At 45.7% G+C, this 27,128-nt stretch overlaps 1 protein-coding gene across 4 annotated transcripts; it reads left to right on the top strand.

Moving 5' to 3' along the window:
- Positions 1 to 387: 387 nt before the first annotated feature.
- Positions 388 to 27,128, top strand: LOC126870900 (serine/threonine-protein kinase BRSK2). 4 transcript variants are annotated; one of them, XM_050629076.1, is made up of 14 exons: positions 388 to 1,829; positions 9,243 to 9,423; positions 9,765 to 9,905; positions 10,735 to 10,885; positions 11,159 to 11,374; positions 11,589 to 11,788; positions 12,030 to 12,260; positions 12,900 to 13,189; positions 15,698 to 15,849; positions 15,937 to 16,089; positions 16,169 to 16,343; positions 16,806 to 17,035; positions 17,528 to 18,448; positions 23,924 to 27,128. In XM_050629076.1, the coding sequence occupies exons 1-13, from the start codon at positions 1,730 to 1,732 to the stop codon at positions 17,750 to 17,752; spliced, it is 2,445 nt and encodes an 814-aa protein (XP_050485033.1). In that variant the 5' UTR covers positions 388 to 1,729; the 3' UTR covers positions 17,753 to 18,448; positions 23,924 to 27,128. The 4 variants fall into 4 exon arrangements, with proteins under 4 accessions (XP_050485033.1, XP_050485036.1, XP_050485032.1 ...); XM_050629079.1 differs by having other exon boundaries at positions 15,686 to 15,849; positions 16,806 to 17,017; XM_050629075.1 differs by having other exon boundaries at positions 15,686 to 15,849.

Raw genomic sequence — 27,128 nt, 5'->3', positions numbered from 1 at the left:
CACGAAATGACCACGTCGACTCCTCTAAGCTCGCCGCAAAAACATATCTGGCTGACGTGATTCGAGTTTGCCTTGGCAGATCGGCGTATCGTAGAAGCGGCGTGTGAAATCGAGGAGATAAAGCGCGAGAATTCGCTCGAAGAGTGTGGACGATGTCGACGCTCGGTGAACGTCGTCTGCTCGATTCGAATCGAAAGTGGAATCGGAGAGACGAAGTTGGAACGAGAACGTATCCGAAACGATTTGTTCATCGGACGGGACGGTTTCGAAGAGACTCGAAGCGGTCGCTACGCACCACCGATTCAGCCAGAGTGAAGGAAGGGGTGGCCGCAGGGGTGGCGACGAGTTTGGAAGTGCGCGCGCAACTTACCCCCTCTGTTGGTGTCCGTGTAACACGTAATCGAACTAGGAGCGCCGCGGTTCGTCGTCAGCTCCGTCATCCGCGAACGACAGGGGCCAAATCGTTGACCACACACGGCTGGATAAATCGACTATCCGTCGAAACGAAAAGAAAATCCAAGCCTGGCGGGTGTTTCGTTGGAATCGATCCGGTCCTCGGACAAGTTTCTAGCGAATCTAGTGAAATATCGGTGGCGGTGGCAGTGGCGGTGATGGTGACGGTGGTGGTGGTGGTGGTGGTGGTGCATGAGTCCGCGTAGGGTGGAGGTACTGGGGGAGTAAAGGGACAGTCGGTGAGCTTCGTAGTCTCCTCCCGTGTTGGCTGGACGTGGATTCGAAAAGGGCGATCCGAAGGTCGAAAACGATCGGAAAAAGGAAAATCGTTTCGATTGGTGCGGAACGAAGGTTCGGTGGTTGCGAGCGAACGGCGAAGGGCGAGAAAGCACCGTCGTAGATAGAAGAGGGTACACCGCGAGCGTTTCGCGAACCGAAACAGCGGATCGTCGCGGTGACTCGCGAACGGTCAAACCGTAAGTCGGAGTGCGTCGGTTACGTCGCAATGGCGCCGAACGCGGCTCCGTCGAGGAGCGACTCGGTTTCCGACGGAGCCGCCGGTGATGGAGCGACCGTGAGCCGTTCACGTGAGTCCACCCCATGTTACTAGAACCGCCGCCGTGGCCCGTGCTCGTGCCACCTCGTGATCCAACCGATTCCGGACTCGTACGAGTTCCCCGTTTCCTCATTTGCCCCCGTTCGGTGAACGCGAATCGGCCAACCACCATGAAAAGGATCCGCAAGAGGCAGCCGCGCAAGATGAAAGGCCGGTCGCGCGAGTGACAGTGCGTGTGTATGTGTCAGAGCCGAGTGGTGGGCAAGTTTTCGGGTGATCGTTCGTTTCGTCGATTTTTCGATTTGTCGTGGCCGTCGCCACCCGTGTCCTCTCGCTCGTCGTCGAAAGGAACGGGGGTATCTCCCTTCGACGATCCGGCAGAACGATCTGCCAGCGGTCGTCGTCTACTGGCCGATCGCCATGCCGTGGATTATCGCGGACACGAAACACCGCTCCGTCACGGAGTGATCCTGCGAGGACGGGCAGCACGCGAAACAGAGAGGACCAATCGTAGGAAGAAAAACCGGAGGAGAGTCTAGCGGAGAAAGGAGGAACGGAGCGAAAGGAGGAAGCGAAAGAGGGAAAGAAAGGAGCGGAAGAGGCCGGTACGCTGGCTGGGTGGGTGGTAAAAGGAAGTTTGCAGGAGGTTCGTTACCGGCAAGCCAGGGTTTCTAGGATAATCTAGCCAACCTGGCGGACCAGGAGGAAGGTGGCTCGACGATGCAGGGCAAGGAGAGCCCCGTCGGGTCCAACACCCAGGAGACCCATCAGTACGTTGGTCCTTATCGACTGGAGAAGACCTTGGGAAAAGGCCAGACAGGTAAGTGCAGCGGATCCCTCGCGCATTTTCTACCTCAAAGATCTCACGACTCGTACGATACGTTGTTTGCGAAGCTTCCACGCTCGTCCGATCGAGACTCTTTTCGATCTTTGACGCCAAGAATCCGCATTGACGAGTTTACGGGAAGAACAATGTCTCGAGACGAGACGAACGACTTTTCCTCTTAAGCTACTCGTCTTGGAACGAGAGACAGTCTTTGGACGAATAAATTCGAATTAACCGTTATGTCGGAATCTATAGGTTGTTACTTTAGTAAACCGCATGGCTACGGTATAAATAGAGCTCGATGCGTGTTTCGGTTTGCACATTGTTGTATCACCCCCAACGTGATGCAACGTCGGTCACGCGAGATATCATAGCACGCAGTCGCATCGAGCCTTCGACGAAATTCGTACGACCCCTCTCGTTCTATTTACGTTACGAAATATAGCTAACGCGCGCTATTAACTTTTCACGAAACGATAATTTACCGGCTGATTACGTGACTTCCATTGACGATCTCGTAGCTTTCCTTTTCGGTCGGTACATCGATCGATTCGAAGGAGAAAGGATCTTCGGGGCTGCTGGTTACGCTTCGTTCGATCGTCCACGGTCCAAGGACGTGCCTCTGGTTTTCCACAGAGTATCCAGCGGCATAATCGCGTTCCGTGGAGAATATAACCGGGTTGCATAGGAAACGAATTTCGTTACACGGTTAAAGAACGATTCTGGATCGGAAAGAGAGAGGAGGATGAAGCTACCCCACCTCTTGAACGGGTTGCCGCGAGCGCTTTTAACGTGGCGTCTTTTAACGCGTTGCGTTACCCCCAAAGCGACCAGAATCGCGAAGAAACGGGTTCCCTGAGGAAGAAGAATGCGCTTTTCATTCGCCGCGTATACAGTTTTCCGTGCTACGAGCCGGCGACTGTTTCTGTGAACTCGGTCGCGTAAACAAAAGCCCGTCGAGACAATCGTTGAAACAATCGTCGTGCTACACAGTAATCAGGTTGACCGATTAACCCTCGGACGACCGCGACCAGATTATCCTGACTCAGTGCGATATTTTCCAACGTGGCATACGTAAAAATCACTGTATTCGTTTCAAGCGAGACTATGTTACAACTGTGCGATTTATTCCTATCCGTGATCTATCGAGAAATAACGTAAAACAATGTCCATCTCTATTTCTATATATTTTCTCAAGAAAGTGATTGCTAGAATTGAAAATATTGGATTACTCGGCTAGAGAATCACGTACGAAAGTGCTGCAAAAACGGACAAACTGAATTGAGAACGAGACCCAATACGGAATTCCGCGTCGGTAGTTGGTGAGTTAAACGAAGATTCAGCTTTGAAACGGACATCGTCTTTTCTTCTCTCGCGTAATTTTGCTTATGGAAACCTTGTATCGACCTGTACGGAACGAAGACAAAGCCAGGACTTTGAGAAAACGCGAACTCGTCATGTTTTACCGATTAAAGCCGATTACGTTTCATGACGAAGTTACAAAGGAGCTAAGGTAGTGGTTTCGCGAGAAACGCGACCGTTCAACGTGATTCTTTGCGGCTACGTCGTACAACGAACAGAGGAGAGGACAACCAGGAACAGGTTCCGATGGAGAAGCGTGCGTCACCCCCGCGAGAGTGAACGATAATGTTACAAAGCGCGCTTCAGACTCTGTTCTTGCTCCGACTTCGTCTCTACTCGACTCGACTTCGCGTCGAACGACGATTTCTATTGCCACCAAACGTACGAGCACGAAGTTCGTTCGAGTAGAAAATCGTGCTGTTTCGCGGGGATTTACATCACGCGACACGGCACACTCCCACGCTGCTAACTAACCCTAGAAGCTATATCTACCAAAAGCAGCGAAAACGACCGGTCTTTGAAAAATACTCTATCGAATATTTGTACATTTATTACTCTCTTACAAAAGAAATTCCACGCTGTGCAGTACATTTTTGATATTATCAACCGATCCGGGACCATAATCCCTAAACGAAGGCTTGGCACGTTTATAAAATCGTAAAACCAGTTATTTTCACTGGTGTGGTAGTTCCAGCGTCGGCATCGTGATCGATCCGGAACTTTCCTCGTAATTGACAGCGTCGTATTGAACGGTACGCGGCAGAAATTTGAAAAACGCGTGGGAAGTCGTAGGAAACGAGGCAACTGGTTAATTCGGCTTCGGTAAACAGATTGAAGGACCCTCTTACACTTTGACAAGTGCCAGTCATTTTCACTGGCATTGATATAACTAACCACAAAATTGCTTTGATTTTGAATAGAAGCAAAGAGAAAAAGGGAAAATAAAATTCGTTATATCGTTTCTTTGGTTATCGTTGCAAAAGTCATTACATCATGACGGGAAAAAACGTAACACGAAGTAGAAATTTTCAAATAAAATTGTAAACCCAGTCGTTCTGACCGGCGTGGTAGTTCCAGTGCTGATATCCCGATGGATTCTGTATCCAGGAACGGAATTCCACGAGAGACGAAGTAAAGTGGAATCTAATGAAATTGCGAGTCGCGTACCGAATGGTAATTTTCGTTTGTGGTCGAAGCACAGGTACGCGTGCACGCGATACACCGCGACAATCGATGAAGACGTCCCGCGAGCGAAGGTTACCGTTGTCGTTATTGCTATAGTTAGCCCGTGTCGTGTAAGAAACTTTCGAGTCCAGAGACCGCGCTTCAAGATGAACGAGTTCGAGAGCTCGCAGGGCGTGACGCGACAAATCGATGCGATCGAACGTTATGCGGCAAAACAAATTCTTCCTCGTACTCGTGTCAACTTTCATCGTCTTCTTTTTACGATCGGGCCGGCCACTCTCGTCGATTTATTGGTCCGAATTAAACGAAATTCGAATAGCAAACGGTTGAAAATAAAAATTATTCGGCGGTTAGAACAGACGGGAAAAGCGTCCGTTTCGCGGTCGACGCCGGAGAATTAGACGAGCGAGGGCGACCGAATATCACGCGGTTAAAATTATAAAATTATAGTAAACGGTGCTTCTTTCAAAGTTGCAAAGTGTTGGCTGCTATTAAACGAATTGCAGAGGCGAATTCGTATCGCGCAAAGAGGAAATGATAAAGGAACGTTATTAAATCTGCCAAGCAGCCAACTGCTTCCCATAGGGACGATTTAACCTGATTTGCTTGCCAAATATCCTTGAGAGATCGCGCGTTTCGATCATCAAATAGCCACGTCACGTCGCGTTGGAACAAGGTAAACCGGAAAATTGGACTACTGCGGAATCCGCTTGTCTTTCTTCCTCGCGAAATCGTCCCACGCGATAATTTACCTACGCGTTGTACTTATACGCGCAAACCTTGAACTATTCGGACAACAACGACAAGCCGGAATGATGCCAAGGCGAAAGGAACAGAGTAGAGATTTGACGATCAGCTTCCATCGAATGCGAAATTCGTCCTCGAGCAAAGGATCGCGCGCTCTTGTTCGTCGTGTCGCGGATTCTCGTTCATTGAACGCGTTATTTCGCAGAAGGGAAGTAACGAAGAAGTCCTTTGGAATTAATATACGCCTGGATTGATAATAATTTGCCGATAAAGCCGTGACAGACGCACAGCGGACGTTCGTGCATTGGCGAACTCAAGAGAATTCGATGAAGCGTGCAATCCGTGAAACATCGAGATATAATTCGATTTGGTTGGCGAACGCGGTCCTGTCGAATACGAAAAGGGGATGCCGGTAAATACATTTGCGTGTTGCGTCGTGGGTCATCGGCCGAGCGAATCGTCGACGATAGCGTTTAAAATAAATTCTTCCGTTCTCGTTTCGAGAATCTCGCGACCATATTTGACGCTTCGTAGACGCTTTGTCTTTCGCTCGTGCATATCGTCCGCGTATCCGCCAGCTTTATTTATTTCGTTTATACCTTTGAACCATCGAAAGGAAAACTCGCCGCGCGTTTTGTTCTTCATTTTGAATCGACGTTGATTGACAACTCTGTGGATCAGATTAGAGATTTGACGCCACGCTAGATTTGCAATTTTCGTTGCATCGAAACGAGAAAAGACTCGACGATAAGCAGCGATACAAGATTACCAGACTGATAACCAGCATGGAAAGTCGACACGGATGGTCTGACACAGATTCGACGAATTAGTCGCGAACAGTACCTTGACGGATGTAGGCTCGGATCGACTCGTCGTCGTCCCCGACGTATCCTCGGCACGAGCAGGGCTTCTCTGCTCTATACCATAAAACGGCCGATTATACGTACTTAGCTTCGTGTACGCGCGCATTTGCCTACGCGAGGACTATATTTAAAATATCGTAGCGCAATTACTAGCCGATATTTAAATATTCCATCAGCTAGACACTCGATAATGAAGCGGCTAGAAAATAGAACGACCTTGAGGTGAAAACGCGCTGATATCGCAGCCTCCCGTTTATCGCGTTTTATCGCGAGAGCAACGTAACGATCGGAGAACGAGAGATCGACGATGCGTACATAGAACGTGTTCCCATCGTCATCGCGTTATCGAATTATCGTCGACGCAACGTACACTCGTGCACCGTAAGAATATCGAGGAAACAGCGACGCGTTATCGACAGTTGCGTGTCGTAGGTACGGCACCAATTGCGTTACAAAACGGTCGAAATGTAAATTTCGGAGAGATTGATTTCCACGAGGGAAAATGGCTGGCATCGATGTCGGTAAATCGTGCGTGATGCAAGTCGTTAGGGAAAGTGCACTTTAACGCCCTATAGCGACGCTAATGCAATTCTCGTCGATTTGTTGGCGAGCGCGACCAGTCCACGTCCCTCGCCAAATTTTCATCCGATTTACCGACACGTGGATCGCGGTTGCGATCGCTTAAACGCGCTGTTCGAAACGTACCGGCGACCTTCTTCCGTTGTCCGTTCGCAACGAAACGCGATACGAAACGATGGTTGATTGGAGCGCGTCGATCGCCAACAATTTTTCCGTCATCCGGTTCGATACAAAATTCCGATTCGTTAGCGTCGAATGTGTGGCCGTAACGAGGATAGGTCGTGTTTAATAGGGACAAAGAAAAATCGTCTGGAGCGTTATGAAATGCTCGATAAATTGGAAGAGGAATTATAATCAGCAGGAAAATCGTAAAAGCGGACTCGCAGAAAGGCCATTCGATTAATTAATTGACGAAGGTCGTTCGATTCTTCTAAGCCGTCGCCGACGCTTCTTTGCATCGTTTTCTTTCTTTTCTTTTTTTCTTTCTTTTTTTCTTTTTGCCCTTCTACTTAAAGAACAAAAGGAGGGAGGAGCCTACAGCCGGCTGCTTTTAAACGGATAAAGACATCGCGTCGCTGTGGTCTTCGGAGACGGTTTAAGCCAATTTAGCTGGTCCTATAAATCTTCCTTTCCGCGTTATTCCCTCCTATCTGTTCCATCATATTTTCCCTTTCTCCGTCTATCTTTCATTTTCCTTGTCGTCGCAAATACCTACGCCCTAGAGCCGTAATTCTTGGCCGTACGAACAGCTCGTTTCCACGTATTCAGCTTCCCAATAATTTCCCAATAAATCATAGCTGATTTGCAATTCGATTTCGCCAACGTCAAAGTTGCCTTCCGTTCTAAAACGTTGAAGCGATTCGTTGACGTTAACGGCAGTCGAATAATCCGACGCTCTCCTTCTTACAGACTCTCCGCGTAATCGTGGAACGCTCGTAAACGCTTTTGACCAGTGGAGCGCGCGCGGACACAACGAAGAACAGAGATCAAGTTTGGAAAACGTGTGCTTCACTCCGCTGACGAGTGTCTGTATCGGTATCTTTAGGCTGAAAAGTAATTTCACGAACGAGGGTGCATTCGCGAATTAATTACGAGCCCCGTAAACCGGTCCATGGGCTGTCGTTTGATATTTGGAGTAGGGTTGCGGTGGTCGAAACGTTTCAAACGTTTAGCTACCCGGCCAGATTTCCGCTCCAAACGTCTCGTCGTCGTCCGTGTACATCTTCGGCGTAGCTTTCGCGATTACTCGATTCGAAACTGCCGTTCACCGTACAACCCTTCGCCCGCAGTCGACTACTTATCGTGGCGAAATAATTGGACGAGAGGGTCTCACGGAAACAACGAAGCAAAAGACGGCAGAATTGCAATCGTAGAAGGAAAAGTAACCGCTTCAACGACGTTATCGTTGCACGATGACAGAGCAGTGGCGCGGCACGACACGATGTTGCACGCTTGGAACGATAAGCACGAGTCGATCGTCCGTTGGCGGCACAACGGAAATATTCCAGAATTTACCCTAAATACGTCGAATCGTTTAAGTTTGCGCGTTTCCGCGCGGAGAATGCTCGCGATCCAATTTAAACTTGTCATTCGATTTACTCGAAGCACAAAATGTATGTTTTCGATTAAAGTTGACAACGACAAAAGCGTATCCTATTCCGTTCTTCTTTGTCACGATTTTAACTACTTTTTCCCCCTGCCGCTCTTAAACTCCGTAATTCAACTTCCAGCAAAGAATCACAGTCGTTGCGTTGCTCTACGATTTCCAATCTCGTGGTCGCGTTTCTCGCGTTCAAAGCGCTTGGCTGGCGTGCGTGTGAAATTAGCGAAATTACCAATCGAATTATGGCGCGTAACGTAAGCCAGGCTCGACGCAAAGTCCTTGCTGGAAAACTTTCCGTGATTTAGCAAATGGAAGCAACTGGAAACCACTCGGCTGAAACCTCTCTGTTTGCTTACCGAGGTAGGAAAGAAATGCACACATAGGATCATGCAGAAGGTTCTCGAACACTGACTCGAATCTCGAAAAAAATACGTCACGCGTCGTACATCGTATCCATTTTTCCACTGTTATCGTCGTACGGAACGTGTTTTACGAACTTGCTCGTAGCTTTAAAAGAGCAGTAGACTCAATGGCGACACAACGTCACCGGTATGAATTGCCTTTTGCCCTGGCGATACAACGCGGATCGAGAGAAAGCCGCGCTCAACGGCGACTAAAACGAACAAAGTAGATGCGACTAACGGAACAAACGGTTTTTACGGCTAACATCGAGCCGTTCGTTTTTTTTTTTTTCGCTTCCCAAAAGATTCGTCGAGCAAGAAAAAAAAGGCGAAACGGACAAAGAAGGACGATCGCGCTGATCCAGGCCGAATACAACGAGCCACTCTTTGCACAAGGAGCTCTACTTGCCGCGACCCTACTCAGCAGCTTTTCAGATTTTCTCTCGCGAGATTGTCCGACTAAAAACGACTGTACCACTCGAGCCGGGCTACTTCGTTCGCAGTGATACGACGTTCCGAAGCAACGACGCAACGCGACGCGGCGTCGCGCCATCCGAGACAGAATCCGAAACAGAATTCAAGTTTTAGTTTCTTCCGAAAACGATCGTCGACGAAAGCGTATCGGTCGAATTAAGGAAACAGCTAATCGCGAACACGTTTGCTTCAGGATTGGTCAAACTCGGGGTCCACTGTGTGTTGGGCAAGAAGGTGGCGATCAAGATCATCAACAGGGAAAAATTGTCAGAGTCGGTGCTGATGAAGGTGGAACGGGAGATCGCGATTATGAAACTGATCGATCATCCGCACGTGCTCGGCCTCTCTGACGTATACGAGAACAAGAAATATCTGTGAGTACCTAGAAAGAGACTGAATTTTTCCGCGAATTTTCCCGCTTTGAGCGAGTCGAGGAAAAACCGAGACCCGCCCGAGATTCATCAAGCTGCACAAGTCGTTGAACTTTAATTCGGCCGTTTGAAAAAGAGAGTATTCGGTGACTCGGACAAACTCAGAGAGCGAGAGAGAGAGAGAGAGAGAGGGAGTGAGTGAGTGAGTGGGAAAACAGGAAAATCTACGGACTAGACAAAAGTGTTTTACTCACGGGACCTATTACTCACGGTGGCAGAGAAGAGAATACACGCTCGGAAAAGTCGGAGTGTACCAGCACTGAAATTGCGCTTGTTCGTTTCAGATATCTTGTTCTGGAACACGTTTCGGGCGGGGAGCTTTTCGACTATTTAGTGAAAAAGGGTAGACTAACGCCGAAGGAAGCGAGGAGATTTTTTCGACAAATCATTTCTGCTTTAGATTTTTGTCATAGTCATAGTATTTGGTGAGTAATGTGAAATTCTCTTCTATTCGAATATATAAAAACGTTGCTTTGAAAAGAATCGGGTCGAAGAGAGATATTTCGTGGAAATACGCAAGCGAAGAACACTTGGTAAATCTGTCGCCAAAGCGTATCCAAAGAAATCTCGGTCAGTTGGTTCGACGCAAAAACCATATCGTTCGAAGGACGATGCGAAATTTCTCTCCATTAATTTCGTATGTAACGACGACTCGATAACAGAGTTTTATTCAGACTAGAAGGGTCCCCCAAGTTCTAGATAACATCGGGGATACCTACCACGATCGAATAAATCTAGAAACGGACCTAATTTCTCGCAGGAACACCGTATAACATCGGTTTCGATCGATCGGACATTTAAATTACGTGACCCTAAACCGGGCCACCATTTAGGGTAAGGGCGGCCACGGACGGCTTCATCGGCTAGAAATTCTAGTAAGTCGCTGTACGTGAACGGAAAAATTGACTCGACTAGTCGACTCGACCGACTGTAGTCGAGTTATTTGGGAAGACCCGCGTCTGTAGCCGCCCTAACGCTGTAGTATTAGCTTGTCCGAAAAGTTTCCTTCGTTTTACGAGGAAATAATAGACGCACAACGTTTATTGATTTATATTATTTTGTCGAATTACGCACTATACTATACTATCAAGATAAACACCGCGATATTTCACAGATTTGGTTTCACGTTTGTAAGAGGCTGCACTGTTGTAAAAAACATGTTTGAAAGAAAGACACTTTCCGGACAACCTAATAATTGGTATCGCGTGGAGCGTACCACTCGATATAACCGGGTCGCGGGTTTCTCCTTTTCAGTCACAGAGACTTGAAGCCTGAAAATTTGTTGTTGGACGAGAAGAATAATATCAAGATAGCGGATTTCGGAATGGCGTCGTTGCAACCTGCCGGCTCCATGCTGGAAACCAGCTGCGGTTCTCCTCATTACGCCTGTCCCGAAGTGATTCGAGTAAGTTTCGTCTCTAGCCTGCGCGAGTATTCGCTTCGCCTGCCTAACTTTAATAATTCTGTCGTTAGCCGTAGAAAAGGAGGAAAAGATTGATAACGAAACGGTAATCACGGTCTTTTAAAATACACATTCTGCTTTCTTGCGTTTCCCTTTTGCCGCCCGCCGACAAAACCATCGAGACGAGTTACTACTATTTTATCGTTAGCCGAGTTCCCGTTTGTCGGGAATTTAATTAAAAGGGGGGAAAAACACGGAATAATTGCGCGTTTGCAGGGTGAGAAATACGACGGAAGGAAGGCAGACGTTTGGTCGTGCGGGGTGATACTTTACGCGCTTCTGGTAGGTGCGTTGCCCTTCGACGACGACAACTTAAGAAAATTATTAGAAAAAGTGAAACGAGGCGTGTTCTACATACCGCACTTCGTGCCGCCCGAATGTCAGAATCTGCTGAAGGGGATGATCGAAGTCGATCCGGACAAGAGACTAACGGTAAGTTAGTTTCGCTTTAATATCTCGTTGTTGGTCCGTTAAACGGTTGGTCTGATTGGTCGAAAAGGATTCCAAGTGGAAAGAAGGGTCCATCGGTTGCATCGATCATGCAACTGTCACAAAACAAGCCGACTACTCGGCGCCCACGTTTAACGGGCTAAATTCGAGAGAAATGGTGCGGCAGGCAACGGATCCTAATTTCGAATTTCCTCAGCTGGCGGAGATAAACAGGCACGTGTGGGTGACGGCGGCGGGCAAAGGCGAGTTAGAATTAGAGCTGTCGATGATGGACGTGGTGCAGACGCACGTTATTCCGTCCGTGGAGGCGATCGACCCGGACGTATTGCAAGCGATCGCGAGCTTAGGTTGCTTCAAGGAACGGGACAAACTGATTCAAGAACTCCTCAGCCCGAAGTAAGCGTGATGGCATGAACGAAAAGACAAAGTTAGCAATTTGCCTCGGGATTAGTTGTCCCCGTTCGATTTCTTGGTCCCATTGCCGCGCGTTTCTCTGAAAATCAAAGGAGATATCTTCCTATTGAGCGTTGACAAATAAAAAGTTGTCAATCGCTAAAGAATCTAAATCTCAATTTTCTGTACGTATTCTCCGAACAGTTTCAGTCGTTTTTAACGTTCTACGGTTTTCTCGGTGCAGCCATAACACGGAGAAGGTGATCTATTTTCTACTGTTGGAGCGAAAACGGAGAAGACCAGCGTGCGAGGACGAGTTGGAAGTAATGAGAGGAGGCATGAGAGGATCCGCCGGACAATTGGAAGCGGATCCACCGAGAAAGCGAGTGGACACGTGTCGAGTAAACGGTAGCACGGCCCTGAATCTCGGCGAAATCAGTCACGGTTCTCCTTTAACGCCTCGAAGGCAGTCGAGGTAAGTAGAATAGAAAACGATCGTTCCTGTCGCGTATCACGAATCGGATCGACCATTGTGTGAAAAGCTGCTAGGCTAGGCGACACGCTCGATCGTTTCGCGAATTACTATCTCCGGGCTTCGTCGAAGTTCACGATCGCGTGACCACCGCGATTGGTCTCCCGACGCGAATGCATCGCGTGTACGATTTCACGTGTATTCCCTTTAGGTACCTTTCTTCCGTTCTCTTTGCTTTCTCCCCTCGTGACGTGTCACGTGCGAGCTTCGTTCGCACGATTAGCTTTCGTTCGATTAGAATCGTGTCTCGAGCATCCTGCGACGAACCGATTCCGTGAACGAATCGATGGAACGCCAAACTCGCGAAACAACGCACAATCTGGTCCGAGTCGCGGCTTCCAAATATCCCGAATATCGTTCTCTAAAGTCTAGACGCTTGCGCCAGATCGTTCAAGGGCGGATCAGGACCGACGCTAATACCACTTGTCGCTATAATCCCGTCTAATGCCAACGTTGTTCGCAACAAATACCCTTTAGCGGTCGCTCGAGTCATCTGTCTATCTCTGGTCACGATCTTTGTCTCAAACGTGCTCAAACCTGTCGCGAATTAGACTGACGAAACGTTCTTTTCTTTTTTTCCAGCACTAGGCATCATGCGCGTCGTTCGCCAAGTACGGGATGCCACACACACGCGTCGCATTCGCACGCATCGACGCCAGGTAGTTCGCCGTTGCACGGCTCGAACGCTGTCGCAGGATTGCTAAGTCCTCACAGGGCACCACCGACCTCGCATCTAGGCCAGACGATGAGTCCTCATCGGCTGTCGGCGGTAACAACTGCAGCGGGCAACGGAAACACCAGCACACCGCCTGTCGTGGCTCCTGTTCCGGTTCTACCCAACGTGGGAATAGAAATAAACGACGTCCAGCAGGGTGAGCGTTCACATTATTTTCTCCCTTGTTCTCTTTCTGGTTTTACTCGGCGTTATAAAAATCGATCGGGTCGTTTTACGAGACTTTGCCTAAAGGAACCTCCTCGTTGTCATTCGCGATAGTCCAACGCGAAGAAACGGATGATCGTTCGCCTAGAAATCGCTAATAATCGAATTTCTTGTTCGGGGCAAACCCCGATTATTCTACGGGTCTTTGGTCCCGTTGCTCGACGAGGATTCGATCGAGCAAGACGCGCGGAAACAAAGGATAAGTGAAATTACCGCTTTACGGTATGTAACACCACAGCTTGACCGATTCGAGGATCTAATAGCAGTTTACGAAACACTTTGCAGAAATAACGTCGAGATTTTAATGGCGTTATCTAACCAAGCGTTAGATCGCTGAACAAGAAACTATCCGATGTCCTTCTACACAATCGATACACCCCGCCAGGTTACGTTATTTCGATGAATAATCCATTCTTCCGAAGTGCCCTGCAGATTGTGTTTCGCGAATTAATCGACTGTAAATCCTCGTAAAACTAGTTAGCTGGCTCAAAGCTCGAAGATGCATTTATACGTTACGAAGCGTACCAAAATACATTAGGTCGTCCGAAAAGCGTCTTTCTTTTACAAACGTGTCTTTTACAACGATGCATCTTTATACGAACGTGAAACCTAATCTGTCAAATGTCGTGGTCTTCGTCTTCATAGAACGAAATGGATCATACGTAATTCAATAAAATAATAGAAATGTTGCGCATCTGTTGTTTCCTTATAAAACGAAAGAAACTTTTGGAGCTACCTGATGTATCTGCTAAAAAACGCGATCCACCAACGACGGTACATAGGAATTCGTTTGCTTTCTCGTAAACTTCGATCGGAGATGTGGCGGCACTCGACAACAAATACCGCCACTCCACACTAACTACCACGGGACGACGGCAGCGCAGTGGTTAGCGCGCGCCTTAGGTTACGAACGTTCGGGACCCGAGTTCAAATCCCGGCGACCGTAGACCCGAAGGAAGGGCCGTTCCGTGTTCGTCGTAGCCGTAGATCCAGATTGCCACAGTCTTAGATTCGCGATGATCGAAGTCTCGGTAGCCCTATCACGGTCACACCTCTTTTCGCTGTCGATCACGTCGGGGTCACCAGTTTGAGGTGATATGTCGTGATAGGTACTGAAGAAACGCTCGAATATATTTAACAATAAATATTAATTAACAATATATTCTATGTGTACAAGTGGCGTAAAACTCGCGGTTACTAATTTCGGTTCGCGGTTCGCGATTACAAGTTCGAACTCGGGTCGATGCGTTTCGATATGCGATACAAGTTCGGACGATGGTTGCCTAAGATGTCGAGCAACTCGGATCAGCGATTGCTGCCAACTACCAACTATCAATTCGGACAGGCGTCCAACGACTAACTTTCCGTCACGATGATGCTGCATAGGAAAACTATCATGGGGTGTGTCTAAGGATACGAGATCATCGGATTCGTTGAGGAAAGCGTTGGTTCGGAAAGTGAGGGAAATGGACGTCGCTGTTAATTGGCTAATTTTGTGTTGGTGGTTGGAAAAGGATGCTAACCGCCCCTGAGAGAAAATTGCTAGCGGCAAGCGTCGTACGTGAGAAAAGCAGATTTCCAGCATCTTCCCGTAGTGGGTATAGGGACTGTTAAGACAAAGACTATTTGTCCCTTTGGAGGACCTTAAGTTAAATAAATCCTAAGGTCTATAGCGGGTCCTTAGGCTAGCTGAAAATATTCTGTAAGAATGTATCGACATCTGGCAATCGTCTTGTCCGAAGGATAGGGTCTTTGTGTAGCGAGCCACGGAACAGAACCGTTGGAAAGTTTACTGTCGAGTGTCGCTACAGAGAGTAGAGTCATTGGCATAAATAAACATCCAATTAGAGAAGAACGTTTGATCTGCAACCTGGTAAAACGGGTAAAAGTAGCTGAAACGAGGCGCAGGTGTCCAGAGTGTTTGTACGGGGCAAATGGCGAAAGCCTTGTCTGAGTGCGCGTGTTTTATCTTGCCAGAAAGAGCTAATAGCTGGAACGATTTTAAAAAATGCAAGTGACCGTGCTTACGCCGCATAACGAGCACACACCGCGTACGACGTATCATTGTTAAAGACTGGATACGCGTGCATTCATCGTCGACGAGCCTCTATGTGGCTCACTCGCTTCTTCTTTTTCTTTTCTCCCTCTTTTCAACACCGTGATCGGCCGAAACACGGAAGAAGCATCCTTTCTTCCAGACGATGCTACGCGTTCTTTTGCTCTTTAACCGCCTTCGCGTACAACGCAAACATCCGATTCTGCGTTTATCGCGCGCAATTAAAAATACACGTAATATTCGATTAAACCCGTTTACCTTCTGTCCGACAAAATAATTTGTTATCGTCGTGGCGAAGATCATGGCCGCTCGTTGTAACTTGGCGTTCGCTTCGAAACGCAAAGGATACGCGATGGTACAGGTAAAGAATAGTCCGTTTCGCAGTAGTCGCGGTCGGCGTTACACCGCCAGGCTCGCCGCACACCGGCGCCGGATCTAGCGCTCATCACTGGCGATCGAGGTTGACGACCATCAAGAACTCGTTCCTTGGCAGTCCCCGATTTCATCGACGCAAGTTGCTCACAAGCGCCGAGGAGGTAGGCTCTCTTGATTTTTCACCTTTTTCAACGAAGCGGAGAAAGCAAAGAATAGAAATTAAACGTGCTTCGCTTTGTTCCGCGAAGGTACATCTCACGCCGGATTCCTCCCCGGAACTTACGAAGAAATCATGGTTCGGTAGTCTGATGACCACGGAGAAAGACGAAACGTTCACCATTCTGGTAAAAGGGAAGGCTCTAGCCAGCGTCAAAGCCGACCTGATTCACGCCTTTTTATCGGTAAGTTTACATCGAAACGTCGTACGCTCGTGTACGCTGTTTACACGGGCCCACGTTAATGGCAAGTTTCGTTCAACAGATAGCGGAGTTGTCTCACAGCGTAAGCTCGCCGATGTCCTTCAAAGTGGAATACAAAAGGGGAAGTACGGCGCCGGCAATGTTCCAAAGACAAGTCCGTTTTCAAGTGGACATTAGCGCCATATCGAAACAGCCGAACGAACCATTGTTCGCTATTACTTTTACTCTGCTAAGCGGTAAGTGAATTCTCTGATTTTCCATCGCAACGCCAACCTTCTTCATTTCCGATAGTAAAGAGCTTTCGCGTTTTTTCGCCTCCTGGATAATTGCAGAATTTCGCGCGCGACTTTAATTTGCGAAATATCGAGTTGGCGATACGAAAGGACGGCCGAGGGTACGAAGCACCCTCGGAAACAAACCGCGGACAAGGGTAGATCGGTAAGGTGGTGGCGTTTGGCAATCGTCCAAGCGCAACTAGATCGATGTTACCTTGGCCAGTGGAATTTTGCCGTCTTGTCGACGTATGTGAGCGTGTATAATTACAAGTCACAAGTCGCAGTGCTCTCGGGTTTTTCTCTTACGGTTTGTCGCTCGTTCGCGCGCCGCTTGATTTACACCGCGCGCGTCTAATCGACGAGGTAATCCCGTTGCATCCCGATTTCGACGACTCAATTTTCCATCGATGTTTTATCTTTCAGGAAACATCCGAAGATTTCGAAGGGTCTGCGAGCACATTCAGTCGCAGGTCTGCTCGAGAAGCGTAGGAATAAATTTGGGAGGGCAAAGCCGCGCGGCACCGCCTAGTCCGCGAGCATCTCGAAAATTTACCACGGAGATGAGCGAAAGTTCCAGCTGCGGTAGCGACACCAGCGAACGGTTATTTCTCAGCCCGCACCCAGCTACCAGACAGGTAGTCTGTTTCAACAAGGTAGTGCATCGTCATCTTCCTCCTCCCTCGCATCATTGTCGCGATAATTCTTTCCTTATCTCGCAAAAATCATTCTTCGTGGAAAGCAATTACGACAGGTGATAGCCTTCTATTTAATTTTGAACGTCGAGCCAATTTTCGATGTACTCGTCGTATCGATATCGACAAATTCCTGCTCGTGCGATTCACGACCTTCGTAGTCCCTTCTCGTAGTATATAGCACGCGTAGAAAATAACGCGTCTGTTGTTCGCGCTGTGTACCGGAAACTACGTTAGATGCAAATAGCCAAGTAGCCGCTGGCACGCTAGCAAACCCATTGACGAGACAAGCCATTAGACGAAACGAAATGATTTTTCTCGTTAAAAAGTAACCGTGTTCCGCTGTCATTATCAGTCGTATAGTAGCCAATTACGCATTAGTCGTAGCTAGTCCCACGCAATAACAATATCGAGATTTGGGAAACATGGTGAATCGAGAACTACTGTTTTCAGATCGACTCGGACATCGAATCGGACACCTCCGTGTTTGACGTGAAATCGCCGACCCGCGAGAACGGTCGCAGGAGTTCCACGTCAACGAACAACAACAACCCGTTACCAGGCGACGCGACGCCGACTCCTGGAAGTCCGACAAAGGCGGTGCGTAGTAATTCGGAGAGTCAAAACACGCCGGAGAAAAAATGCGTAACAACGATGAGCGGCAATAACATAGCGTGATACTACCAGAACTTCCGTTTCGAGTTTCGATCAAGCTTGAAGAACTTGTGGGACAGTGCCCAGAGATTCTGGTGACCCTCGTACGAGCAGCTCGCTCTATCTCCGATCGAGAAACGATCCAACGCCGGGGAGGCAGCAACGATCCTGAGACGAAGCTTCGGCCGAGGACGAAATAGACTTCAAGGAGGCATTACCGATCCGAAAGGAGAGATCGACATTTAACCGAAAAACCGAATAAAAATACCTCGACACGACTTCCTTACGTCGCGAGCAAACGAACGAGAGATTGTAACGGATAAATTCGGAGCGTCGAAAGCGATCGAGGAGAGACGATCCTGAGGAAAAGTTCGACGATAGTCGTCGTTCTGAGAGACGAAGACCAGAGAAACGAGACATCCGTGTGAAAGGAGAGTAAATCAGATTCGGATGAAAAATATGAAGGAAATGCTCGACGTCCAACTCTCGGATCGTTCGGCGACGCATCTCGTGCACAAAGCATATTCGACTGGCAAAAACGACGGAGGAAATTTGTGCCGCAACGCGAATCCTTCTCTTTTGATGTTTCGTTTGCACAGTGATCGTGTGATCGTGTGATCGTTTTGTCAAATCGTAGCACGGTTTTACCTGAAAGTGAAGTGCAATAGTGACATCGTACCGGTATACGTCGGATCGTGCCGTTGTAAGAATGGTTTACCGGTACGTATATCTTGTTGTGTATCGTCAATTAGCGATTTCGTTTTACCTTTTCGTTTGTTTCGAAGAAAAAGCTGGAGAAGTTAAGCGAAAATCGACTGTCGTACGGACAAGTTTCAAGTTACACGAACTTCTCGTCGAGTCGAACTCAATGGAAATCGATTTTCTGTTAACCTCTCCGGCTTTTTCCATTTTAAACATCGTTGAGACGGTTGCGTTCATCGTAGACGCTAATTAGTTGCATCTTTAGGCGATTCTTTGAACGACTTTGTTGCATATTGCTATTGCGTCGACCATTAGATACGACGAAGCTATTCGATTTTCTTATTGTTCGACAAGTCGAAACATTATACAACGTCGATTATCCGAAAGTCGAGTTTCGAAACTTTCGCCCAAACGTTCTACGCGCTTCTCGCCATAAGTATGCGTTATTCTCTTTCTTCCTTTGTTTCCAACAGTCGATAGTTTTTCTCGAGCAATCTAACGGATCAACTACTCGTGAATTCCCGGACACCGAGTCTTTCTTACTCGCTTCAGGCAATCGATGTTTTATCGGAAACAACAAAGAGTCGGATATATGCCTTATACGCAAAAATACCCTAATATTGATTCCAAGCCGCCTTAATCAAATATAAAGTAATGCAACTAATGTTCCACTAATGGGAGTAAATATTAAAGTTTTGTGAAACGAAACCTCTCGAGTTAAGTGGGAAAATGGAAACTCTGGAGAAGAGACGCTTGTTCGGTCGACGTTTCACATTAACGCTATTTTTACATTGCGCGATAAAGACGATACTTTCTAATTTGTTTAGTGCTTCGAAGAATCTAGTGTAAACTGATAGGCGTATTTTTGCGCGGAGATAAAGACGAAAAACAGGAAGATTCTGACGTTCGTCGGCATTTTCCATCTTCGCTCTCGTGAAATTTTCGAACAGCGGACAAGCCACGTTTTCGATCGCGCATCGTTTCGCATGCTGACAATTTCGAATCTGGAATTTTTGAATCCTCGATCGTCTTATCAGCGACTCGCCGTTACAGCCAGCTCCTATTTCTCGGTACACGATCGCGAACCAGCAAACTTTACGAACGAGTCGCTGAAATTGTCTCGCGATGTTTCTATAACTTTTACGGGACGCGCGTAGTAGAGAGAAAAAGGGAAACGCAGGATCAACGGGGAAAGTAGGAAAAAGAAACGCGTTAAGGGAGAAAGAAAAGAAGAAAATCCACTCGCGACGCAACGATCGCGTCGAGAGATTTATTTTTTGCACGCACGAGAAAACATTTCAAAAAGACTAATATATAAATATATAAATACGAATATAAATATATAAATAAATGAATAAATAAATAAATATACATATATATATATAAATATCAACAATTTATATATATATATAAATACACACACACACACACACACACACACACACACGTACATATATGTATAAGTAGATTTCACTTACGAGCGACGCGTTGCAACGCGTACGGCTTCTTGTCTGCTACTTATGCGAAAATAGACGACGAAAATGAGAAACGGAGGGAAAGAGAAGGGACGAGAGAACGCAGCAAGATGAAATCTAGCGTTTCTAATCATAGACTAATAGAGATAAGTGATTTCAAAAGAAAAGAAAAAAAATGTTATAATTAAATATCGTACACGTTTTTCTCAATACACAGAAACATATCTCGAAAATAATCCTGGCTTCTTAGTGGAACGACGAATGCATCGTGAACGTGATTATAGAAAGCAAAAGATGAGCACCGTTTTTAATCGAAGGCTCGCTATAGACGTAACCAAAGTCGAATCCTGCCGAACGTAGAAGTCTCGACGAACCGAACGAAACGCCCGTGTACCCCTGGTCGACGCGACCCACGTGGTTACAAACGGATCGACTCTAGAATGTTAAACGGTCATATCGAATCGTGCAAAATCGCCTAGCGTTTATATTTTTGTTAAATATTTCGAGGAAAACAACTGCGCGTTCGCGAACCACTACGCTCCGTGCGTTAAAATCGATCGGACGGGAGATTAGCCAGAGTATGTTGTAACGTAATTTTCGACGAGAAGCAAGACACGTTCGAGACGGTCGGAGTGGTAGTACTCGACAACGAAAGAAGCGTTGCAAGTGTCGTCGGAAAGGAGGGAATGGTTTTCAGTTTCCGTAATTCGATCGTCGGTCGATACACGGCGCAGCAATCGGAGATGGATCCCGTGAAAGTTTGCCATTCTAGTAGATGCTCGATCGATAAATCTTAACGGCAGACGAGTCGAGACGAGGCGTTAGTGATATTAAAGTTTTCGCGATTAGATAGACATAGGCAAGAGAATTCGAACCTTAGATGTTCGCTCGAATCAAAAATATTGCAATGTCGAAGCCCTTAACGATCCCCGATAGCTCTCTCGCTTTAGATATTTAAATTGTACATTGTACGGCGTACGACGACTCGTTCCTACATAAACAGCTACGTACGAATTATATCGAGAGAAAGGAGTATGCGGATCGTTGTTCCGACCAACGCTTCGAAAACGGAGAAATTCTTTTTGCCAAGAAAAACGACATAGTCGTAGTCTTCACTAGGTAAAAATTCGTTGCGATCCTATGGACGACGCAACGACGTTTTGTTATATCACGGGACGCGGATCAAAATTATAGGGTAACGTTTGCTCGTAAGAGATTCGAATTATTTTCTCTCCGTATCATCGCTGCGTTTTTCCCTCGTGAAAATCGACTGCAACAAATGGAAACGTTTCGGGTTTTCTTCTCGAGGTATGACACCCGGTTTCGACGATGGCGAGATGGACGAACAAAGAGAGTCGTGACAACAGAAAAGCGAAAAATAGTCGGACGTAAGCCTGGTTTAATTGATAGGCGATTAGATTACTCGTTCTTACCGATTCCCCTATTTGTACCACAACATTCCATTAAGAAGCTTGCAGATAGAAAATAAAAAGATGCTGTAATCGTTTGACGTACGGCACCTTCTATGCTTCTGATCCAGAGGGAGAATGGAAGCAGCAAAGAAACAGAGAGGAAGAATGCGTACGAGCGTGAACGACGGATCGTTTGTTGCGTGTCGAGGAAATAAAACGGGCTTTGCAATACGCGAAATCGCAAGTAAACTAATAAAATGGTAAAGAGAGAAAGGGAGGGGAAGCAAGAGAGCGTGTATGTGTGTGAGTATGTTATGCGTGAGCGAGGAGAGATTGCTGTTGGATAGCTGAAGCGACTCGTTGATATTTTATGCGTCATACAACATAACACACACCACTAATTCGTAAATTCAACTTAGACGTAAGCTTGCGGTTATCTATTTACTAATTGCGGATTAATGTAAAACCATTCGTAAGACGTAAGTAACATAGACGTAACTAAAGAAAGGGGGAAAACTCGTAGGATGATTACGGGAATGGGAAAAAGAGACAGATGCGAGGCAGGGGGTGTGAGAGGGAGGGAGACGAGGAAACAAGGAGAAACAAATTACCGGCCATACTAAGCTAGGATTTTATATCGTGCGAATTTAAGAATGGAGAAAAATACTAAAGTACTTCGGTGAATACTCGAGTGAATGGATTAGGTGTCGAGCATGAAATAGCTCGGCATCATTTTCTGTCTGCTGCTTTTTCTTTGCAATTGGGCGTGCCGCGTGGCGCACGCGCTTGCCTCACCTGTCACGCGTATCGCACGACGGACAATTAATAATACTCGCTATCCCTCATGTGTCTCCGATTTATTTTTCGATTCGCTTTTGCCTCACGTGACTCTGTGCCGACGCGCGGCGATTCCTTTCGATCACCTGTCTCGATCCGATAAAAACGCTGCCACCGTTCTCTGATGTACGTTTCTACTCGTTTCGTTTATCGAATCTGCACACCTTTTCGATCAACTCTGTTAAAATAATACTCGAATCGTTCTAACGTGTATCTCGTAAACGATCAGGATCATCATCGATCGTCGTCGCTCTGTCTACTTTCTGTTACCGTTCTCTTACCTCTATTTTATTCGTTTCCCGAAATACACAACCGTAAATCGTTCGCGTATCTACGTTTATCACATATACTTTGAATACCAAAATCCACTTTCCGTTATATACGTACGTATAGGATACTACTGTTCGGATGTATTTGCAAAAGTCTGGCGACTCGTTTGATGGAAGAAGAAGTCTGAATGAGATTCACCGTGCTTGTCGCTCAGCGCACAGAGGGCATGCGTGCTTTTCCTAGTATATAGAGACGAGATTGCCGAGCAGAAATAATAAATGCAACAGCGTCTCTTCGACTGGACATAAACCTGTAGGAATTATACAAATTCCCAATACCGTATCCTTAAGGCATTAAGCTAGGCAAATAGAGATTTTTATACAATTTATAAGGCGATTTGCAATCGATTGATTTATCGCACGTTTACTTGTTGACGTTTTGTTATATACACACGGGCGCACTATGCTTTCGAACCTGCATCGTGGCAGCCTTGTTTAAGGAATCCGATTAAACGGATTATAGCGTTGTATCATTGAAATACCGTTGTCAGATCGTACGGAAATCCAATCAACCAATTTGTTTTTTCATAGAAATCCGTACGAACAAGAATCATCCTCGTGTTACTTGCTTCTTTTTTGAATAAAAAAAAAAAAAAGAAAAGGAAGAGACGACTAACTCGCGTTCGTAGCTTCTTTCAGCCTCGTGAACCGATCCGATCACTTTCGCTGTACTTTTTCGGAGATATAAAGTTCCGTAGAAATAATGGAAAATAAACGATTGATAATAAAAAAAAAAAACCATTGAAAACACTCTATCCACTGCTTGCGTTGGATTTGTCGAGCGAGTGGTACGGTAGGAAGGTTGCTGCGATGCACGCATCGTAGCGCCTAGATGAACGCATTACCTATTGTAAGATATTCTCTCTCGTCGCTCGAGGTTTAAAACTAATCGATTATTATCGTGCTTCTGACACATTCGTATAATTATCGTGTGTATTTACGAATCTCTGTACGGGCGTGATGTGGTGCACAACGGATAGATGAGCAAGAGAGATAAAACGAAGAACGAAGCTCGAAGGTTGCCCACGTACGTTGACCATCAACGATTCCGTTTACGAACAATGTTCACTTTGACGCGCAAATCAGATTCTTTCCGCTGGAACGAGGCTGATTGCCGCGCGGGAACGTCGGTAACGTCGTTCCGTTACTCTCTGCACGAAACTGAAACCTCCGCCAACCTCTCGAGCTCGCCAACCGCTCCAATTAGCTTATCGACTAGAACGAAACACTTCGTGCTCCTATCATTACCAGCTTCGTCTTCGAATTCACCTTCGGATTTACTTACTGACGCGTTTCCAAGCGAAAGCGTTTATCGCGAACACGACACCGTAACTCGATTCCTCTCGCAGAACGAATGCCAAATCTTATCGAACCGTCGCCTCTTTTTTCATATACCACGAATCATGCTCTATCGTTCTCACAGATTGTCTCTTCGTTTAGGTTTCATTGATCGTAACCGATCGCAAAAAAAAGAGAATATGTTGACAATGCGTCAAATTTTCATCGTTCAAATGCGAATGACTGGGTTCACACCGAGGAAGCCTTCAAAGATTCGTCCCAAACGGTTCCATCTATAGAGGGAGAAGCGTGAAATTTCGAAACGAACGGTAAACTCGTAAAGAGGCAGAAGCGGAAAAGAGGAAAGGGAGCATTGTCCTAAGATAGAAGCGTTGCCTGGCACGGTAGGTCGGCGCACCTTCGGCCAATTCGATCTTGCACGGTCGCGAATTAACGCCGCGACCAACGACGTCCGACTAGTTAGTAAAGTTTAGTAAAGGCGTGAATCTGTAGTTCCACTGTGTTGATCGCTGTATTGTAAGCAAAATCGACTAGAAACACACCCGGAGACGCTTCTTTTCACGCTATACTGTTCGCTGGGTTACCGACTTCTTCACCGTTTACGCGTAGACGCCACCGTGCACCGATTTTTAGTATTTCAATGCTTTTCACGTTAACACGCAACACGCGTTTAGTTTTCTTCCTATGGTTGGCAACAACTTTCTACCCTTTGCACTTGTACCGGTATTATTCTTCGTGCCGTACCGTGTTCACGAAACTTGGATACAATCGATGCTAAATAATCTGGTACTTTTATAAATATGGCTACGCCATTACGTATTTTAATTGAAAAAATGGGAAAGTATGTTTGATAGAAAGTTTGACGCGATAGCGCGTTACGTCAAAATTTACGCAAAGTGCAAAGGGACGAACGATAATTTTCTTATACAGCCGATTCGACGAAAACAACTGACGAAGATATTGTTATGTCGTAGGAACGCAAAAAAAATGGTACGAACGCGAAATAACGTTGCTCAGGGCTGTCGGAAAATTATTGGCCAAGATTACTATGCGATCGTTGCTACTAAAAAGAAAGAAAAAATCAAAACGCCTTTTCAATAGGGAAACCCTTAGTGCTGAATTATCCATATTCATAGCCGTAGCAACGAAGATATTGCTTTCACGATTGATTTAGCAATCTCACGACACACCTTTAATACAGGCATATCTCAACGATAAAAAGTTTCAAAATCGAAATGTCGTACACGAGGGATCCACGAGTCGTATCTCGTGCAAACGAGCTTCGATTTCTATTGTGAGTATCGATTATATGTATTTCGTGTGAAGTCTTTCACTATTGTAGCAGTATACTAATCTGTTAAACGATAAAGAAAATCATATTGACGTACGAAGTGGATCGTAGTGATAAGTTACGGGCGCTTTCAAACGTTATTCAAAGTTCAAATTGTCTAGAAATTTAAAATTCTCGAATAACGGCCATCTGTAAATGATCGTTTGAATAAAAATTTTGACGTTTCGAACTAACGAATTCCTAATTTCAATTTATCGAATACCGATTGGATAACTGAGTAACTTCCGACGTTTGTTACGATAAGATTTTGTATAAAGTTCCAAAAATGAAATAGCACGTTTATTATCGATTGTTATGCGTGTATCGAAACAAAACGATTGTTACCTGAGAATTTCGTGTGAAACAGTTCATATCAAAGATACATAATCAATATTCTATTTAGAGGATCCCAGAGGTACAGCGATTCGATTTGCCAATTACGCGTTGTATGTACCGAGTATTTAGTAACGTCCATGACAACTGACAATAACGGCTGTGAGTCCGAAGATGTGTTTTCTGAAAAGTATTCCTTATTGTAAACCATTTCGCTTGACTTGCCTGCGTGAATTTAAACTTCCGTCGAAGTTCTAGTGGGAACCGATCGTACAACGCTATATTCACACAATAGAAACAATTCGATAGACAGGCTTCGATTATACATTCGGTTATTCGATGTGTACCGAATAACATAAAAAGTAACTATGGTTCGTAACATTAACAATAGCATTACCTTGCTATGCTATTATTTCAAGAAGATGAAAGCTCGAAATTTGTTCATTTCTAATAGAGCGTTAAAGCAGGTGCAAATATGTTTGAGTATTAAACTTTTGGTCGGTTTTCACAAAAGAAATTTCAAAAAACGGGACGACGATCTATCTAATCGATGCATGAGTACAACAATGATATACATACATACATACATAGGTACTCACCATATGCAGTCGATTACGACGAAGTTACAAAATACTTGTCGCTTATTTTGCAAATAAAGAGCACTCCTAACAAAAAGTGGTTACATCGATTTGAGAGTTGTTAATTTGCATCACAGAATTAATCAATGACCGCGTCACACAAACGGTCGCAGGAGATATACAAACAATGGATCTTTAGGCCGGTTTCAACGATATATGAAACACCGATGAAATATATTGACAATTTTGAGTATGTGATAAAATAAAATCGTTCGAAATTTTGAAAAAGTACAACTTTATGAAAGAAGACACAAACGTGTTCGAAGACTCGAAAACTTCCACGCCGGAAACACGAGAAAGGAATATGGCTTCGAGTTGCTTTACAAGTTGATGCAATTATCGATCGTGAAATCGATTAACCACCTTTGAAATGCCCGCGTTTAGCGGCAAACTGACTCCATAAAATTTGAACGATCGTGTTCAGAGGGATTAGGGATTTGCGCTAAATTCGATGCACTTGCAGTAAACTATTTTTTTACGAAGAGAAAAGAAACAATCCTGCCCTGAAACCCTTGTTCCGCATAACGAAGAACTAGTTTCTTTTTTTAAACGTTCAATTCCTGAAACCACGGCAACGGTGTACGCATATTGTGATTCGAGTGTCTCACGGTCCCACGAATCGATTAAATAGTTTCTTTCTTGTCGACCTTAAATGGGTATGTATATATCACCTTGTTTTGGAGAAAAAAAAACGATCATTACACCACCAGATGTAACCAACATTGATATCACAATTGTTTTATTTTATTTCACTTTATCGAATAACAATTCATTCGATTATTCAATTACTTTTTTATAGTTTACTTGTGAAGCAAACTACAAATACAGTGTACAGTTATTGTACTAACGAATACTACTGGTACTTGTCACGCAATGACTATGAATTATTATGTATTATTATAAAATAATATCGTTAGTTTTCAAGCAAACGAATAAACACGAGAATGTGGGGAGATAAAAATTGTAACATATTTGTTGATGGCCAATATCAAATATGTATAAAAGTAATAATAATGCAACATTACTAATAAACAAATATTACTAA

This window comes from Bombus huntii, chromosome 11 (genome assembly GCF_024542735.1).
Source record: "Bombus huntii isolate Logan2020A chromosome 11, iyBomHunt1.1, whole genome shotgun sequence".
NCBI classification, from domain to species: Eukaryota; Metazoa; Arthropoda; class Insecta; order Hymenoptera; family Apidae; genus Bombus; species Bombus huntii.
This window is presented reverse-complemented; position numbering and strand designations above follow the sequence as displayed.

Bases quoted from the DNA above. Each gene is read 5' to 3' on its own strand.
- LOC126870900 (XM_050629075.1), top strand. From the start codon at position 1,730: ATGCAGGGCAAGGAGAGCCCCGTCGGGTCCAACACCCAGGAGACCCAT. The intron at 1,830-9,242 runs GTAAGTGCAGCG...CGTTTGCTTCAG, and splicing joins CTTGGGAAAAGGCCAGACAG to GATTGGTCAAACTCGGGGTC. The intron at 12,261-12,899 runs GTAAGTAGAATA...CTTTTTTTCCAG, and splicing joins ACGCCTCGAAGGCAGTCGAG to CACTAGGCATCATGCGCGTC.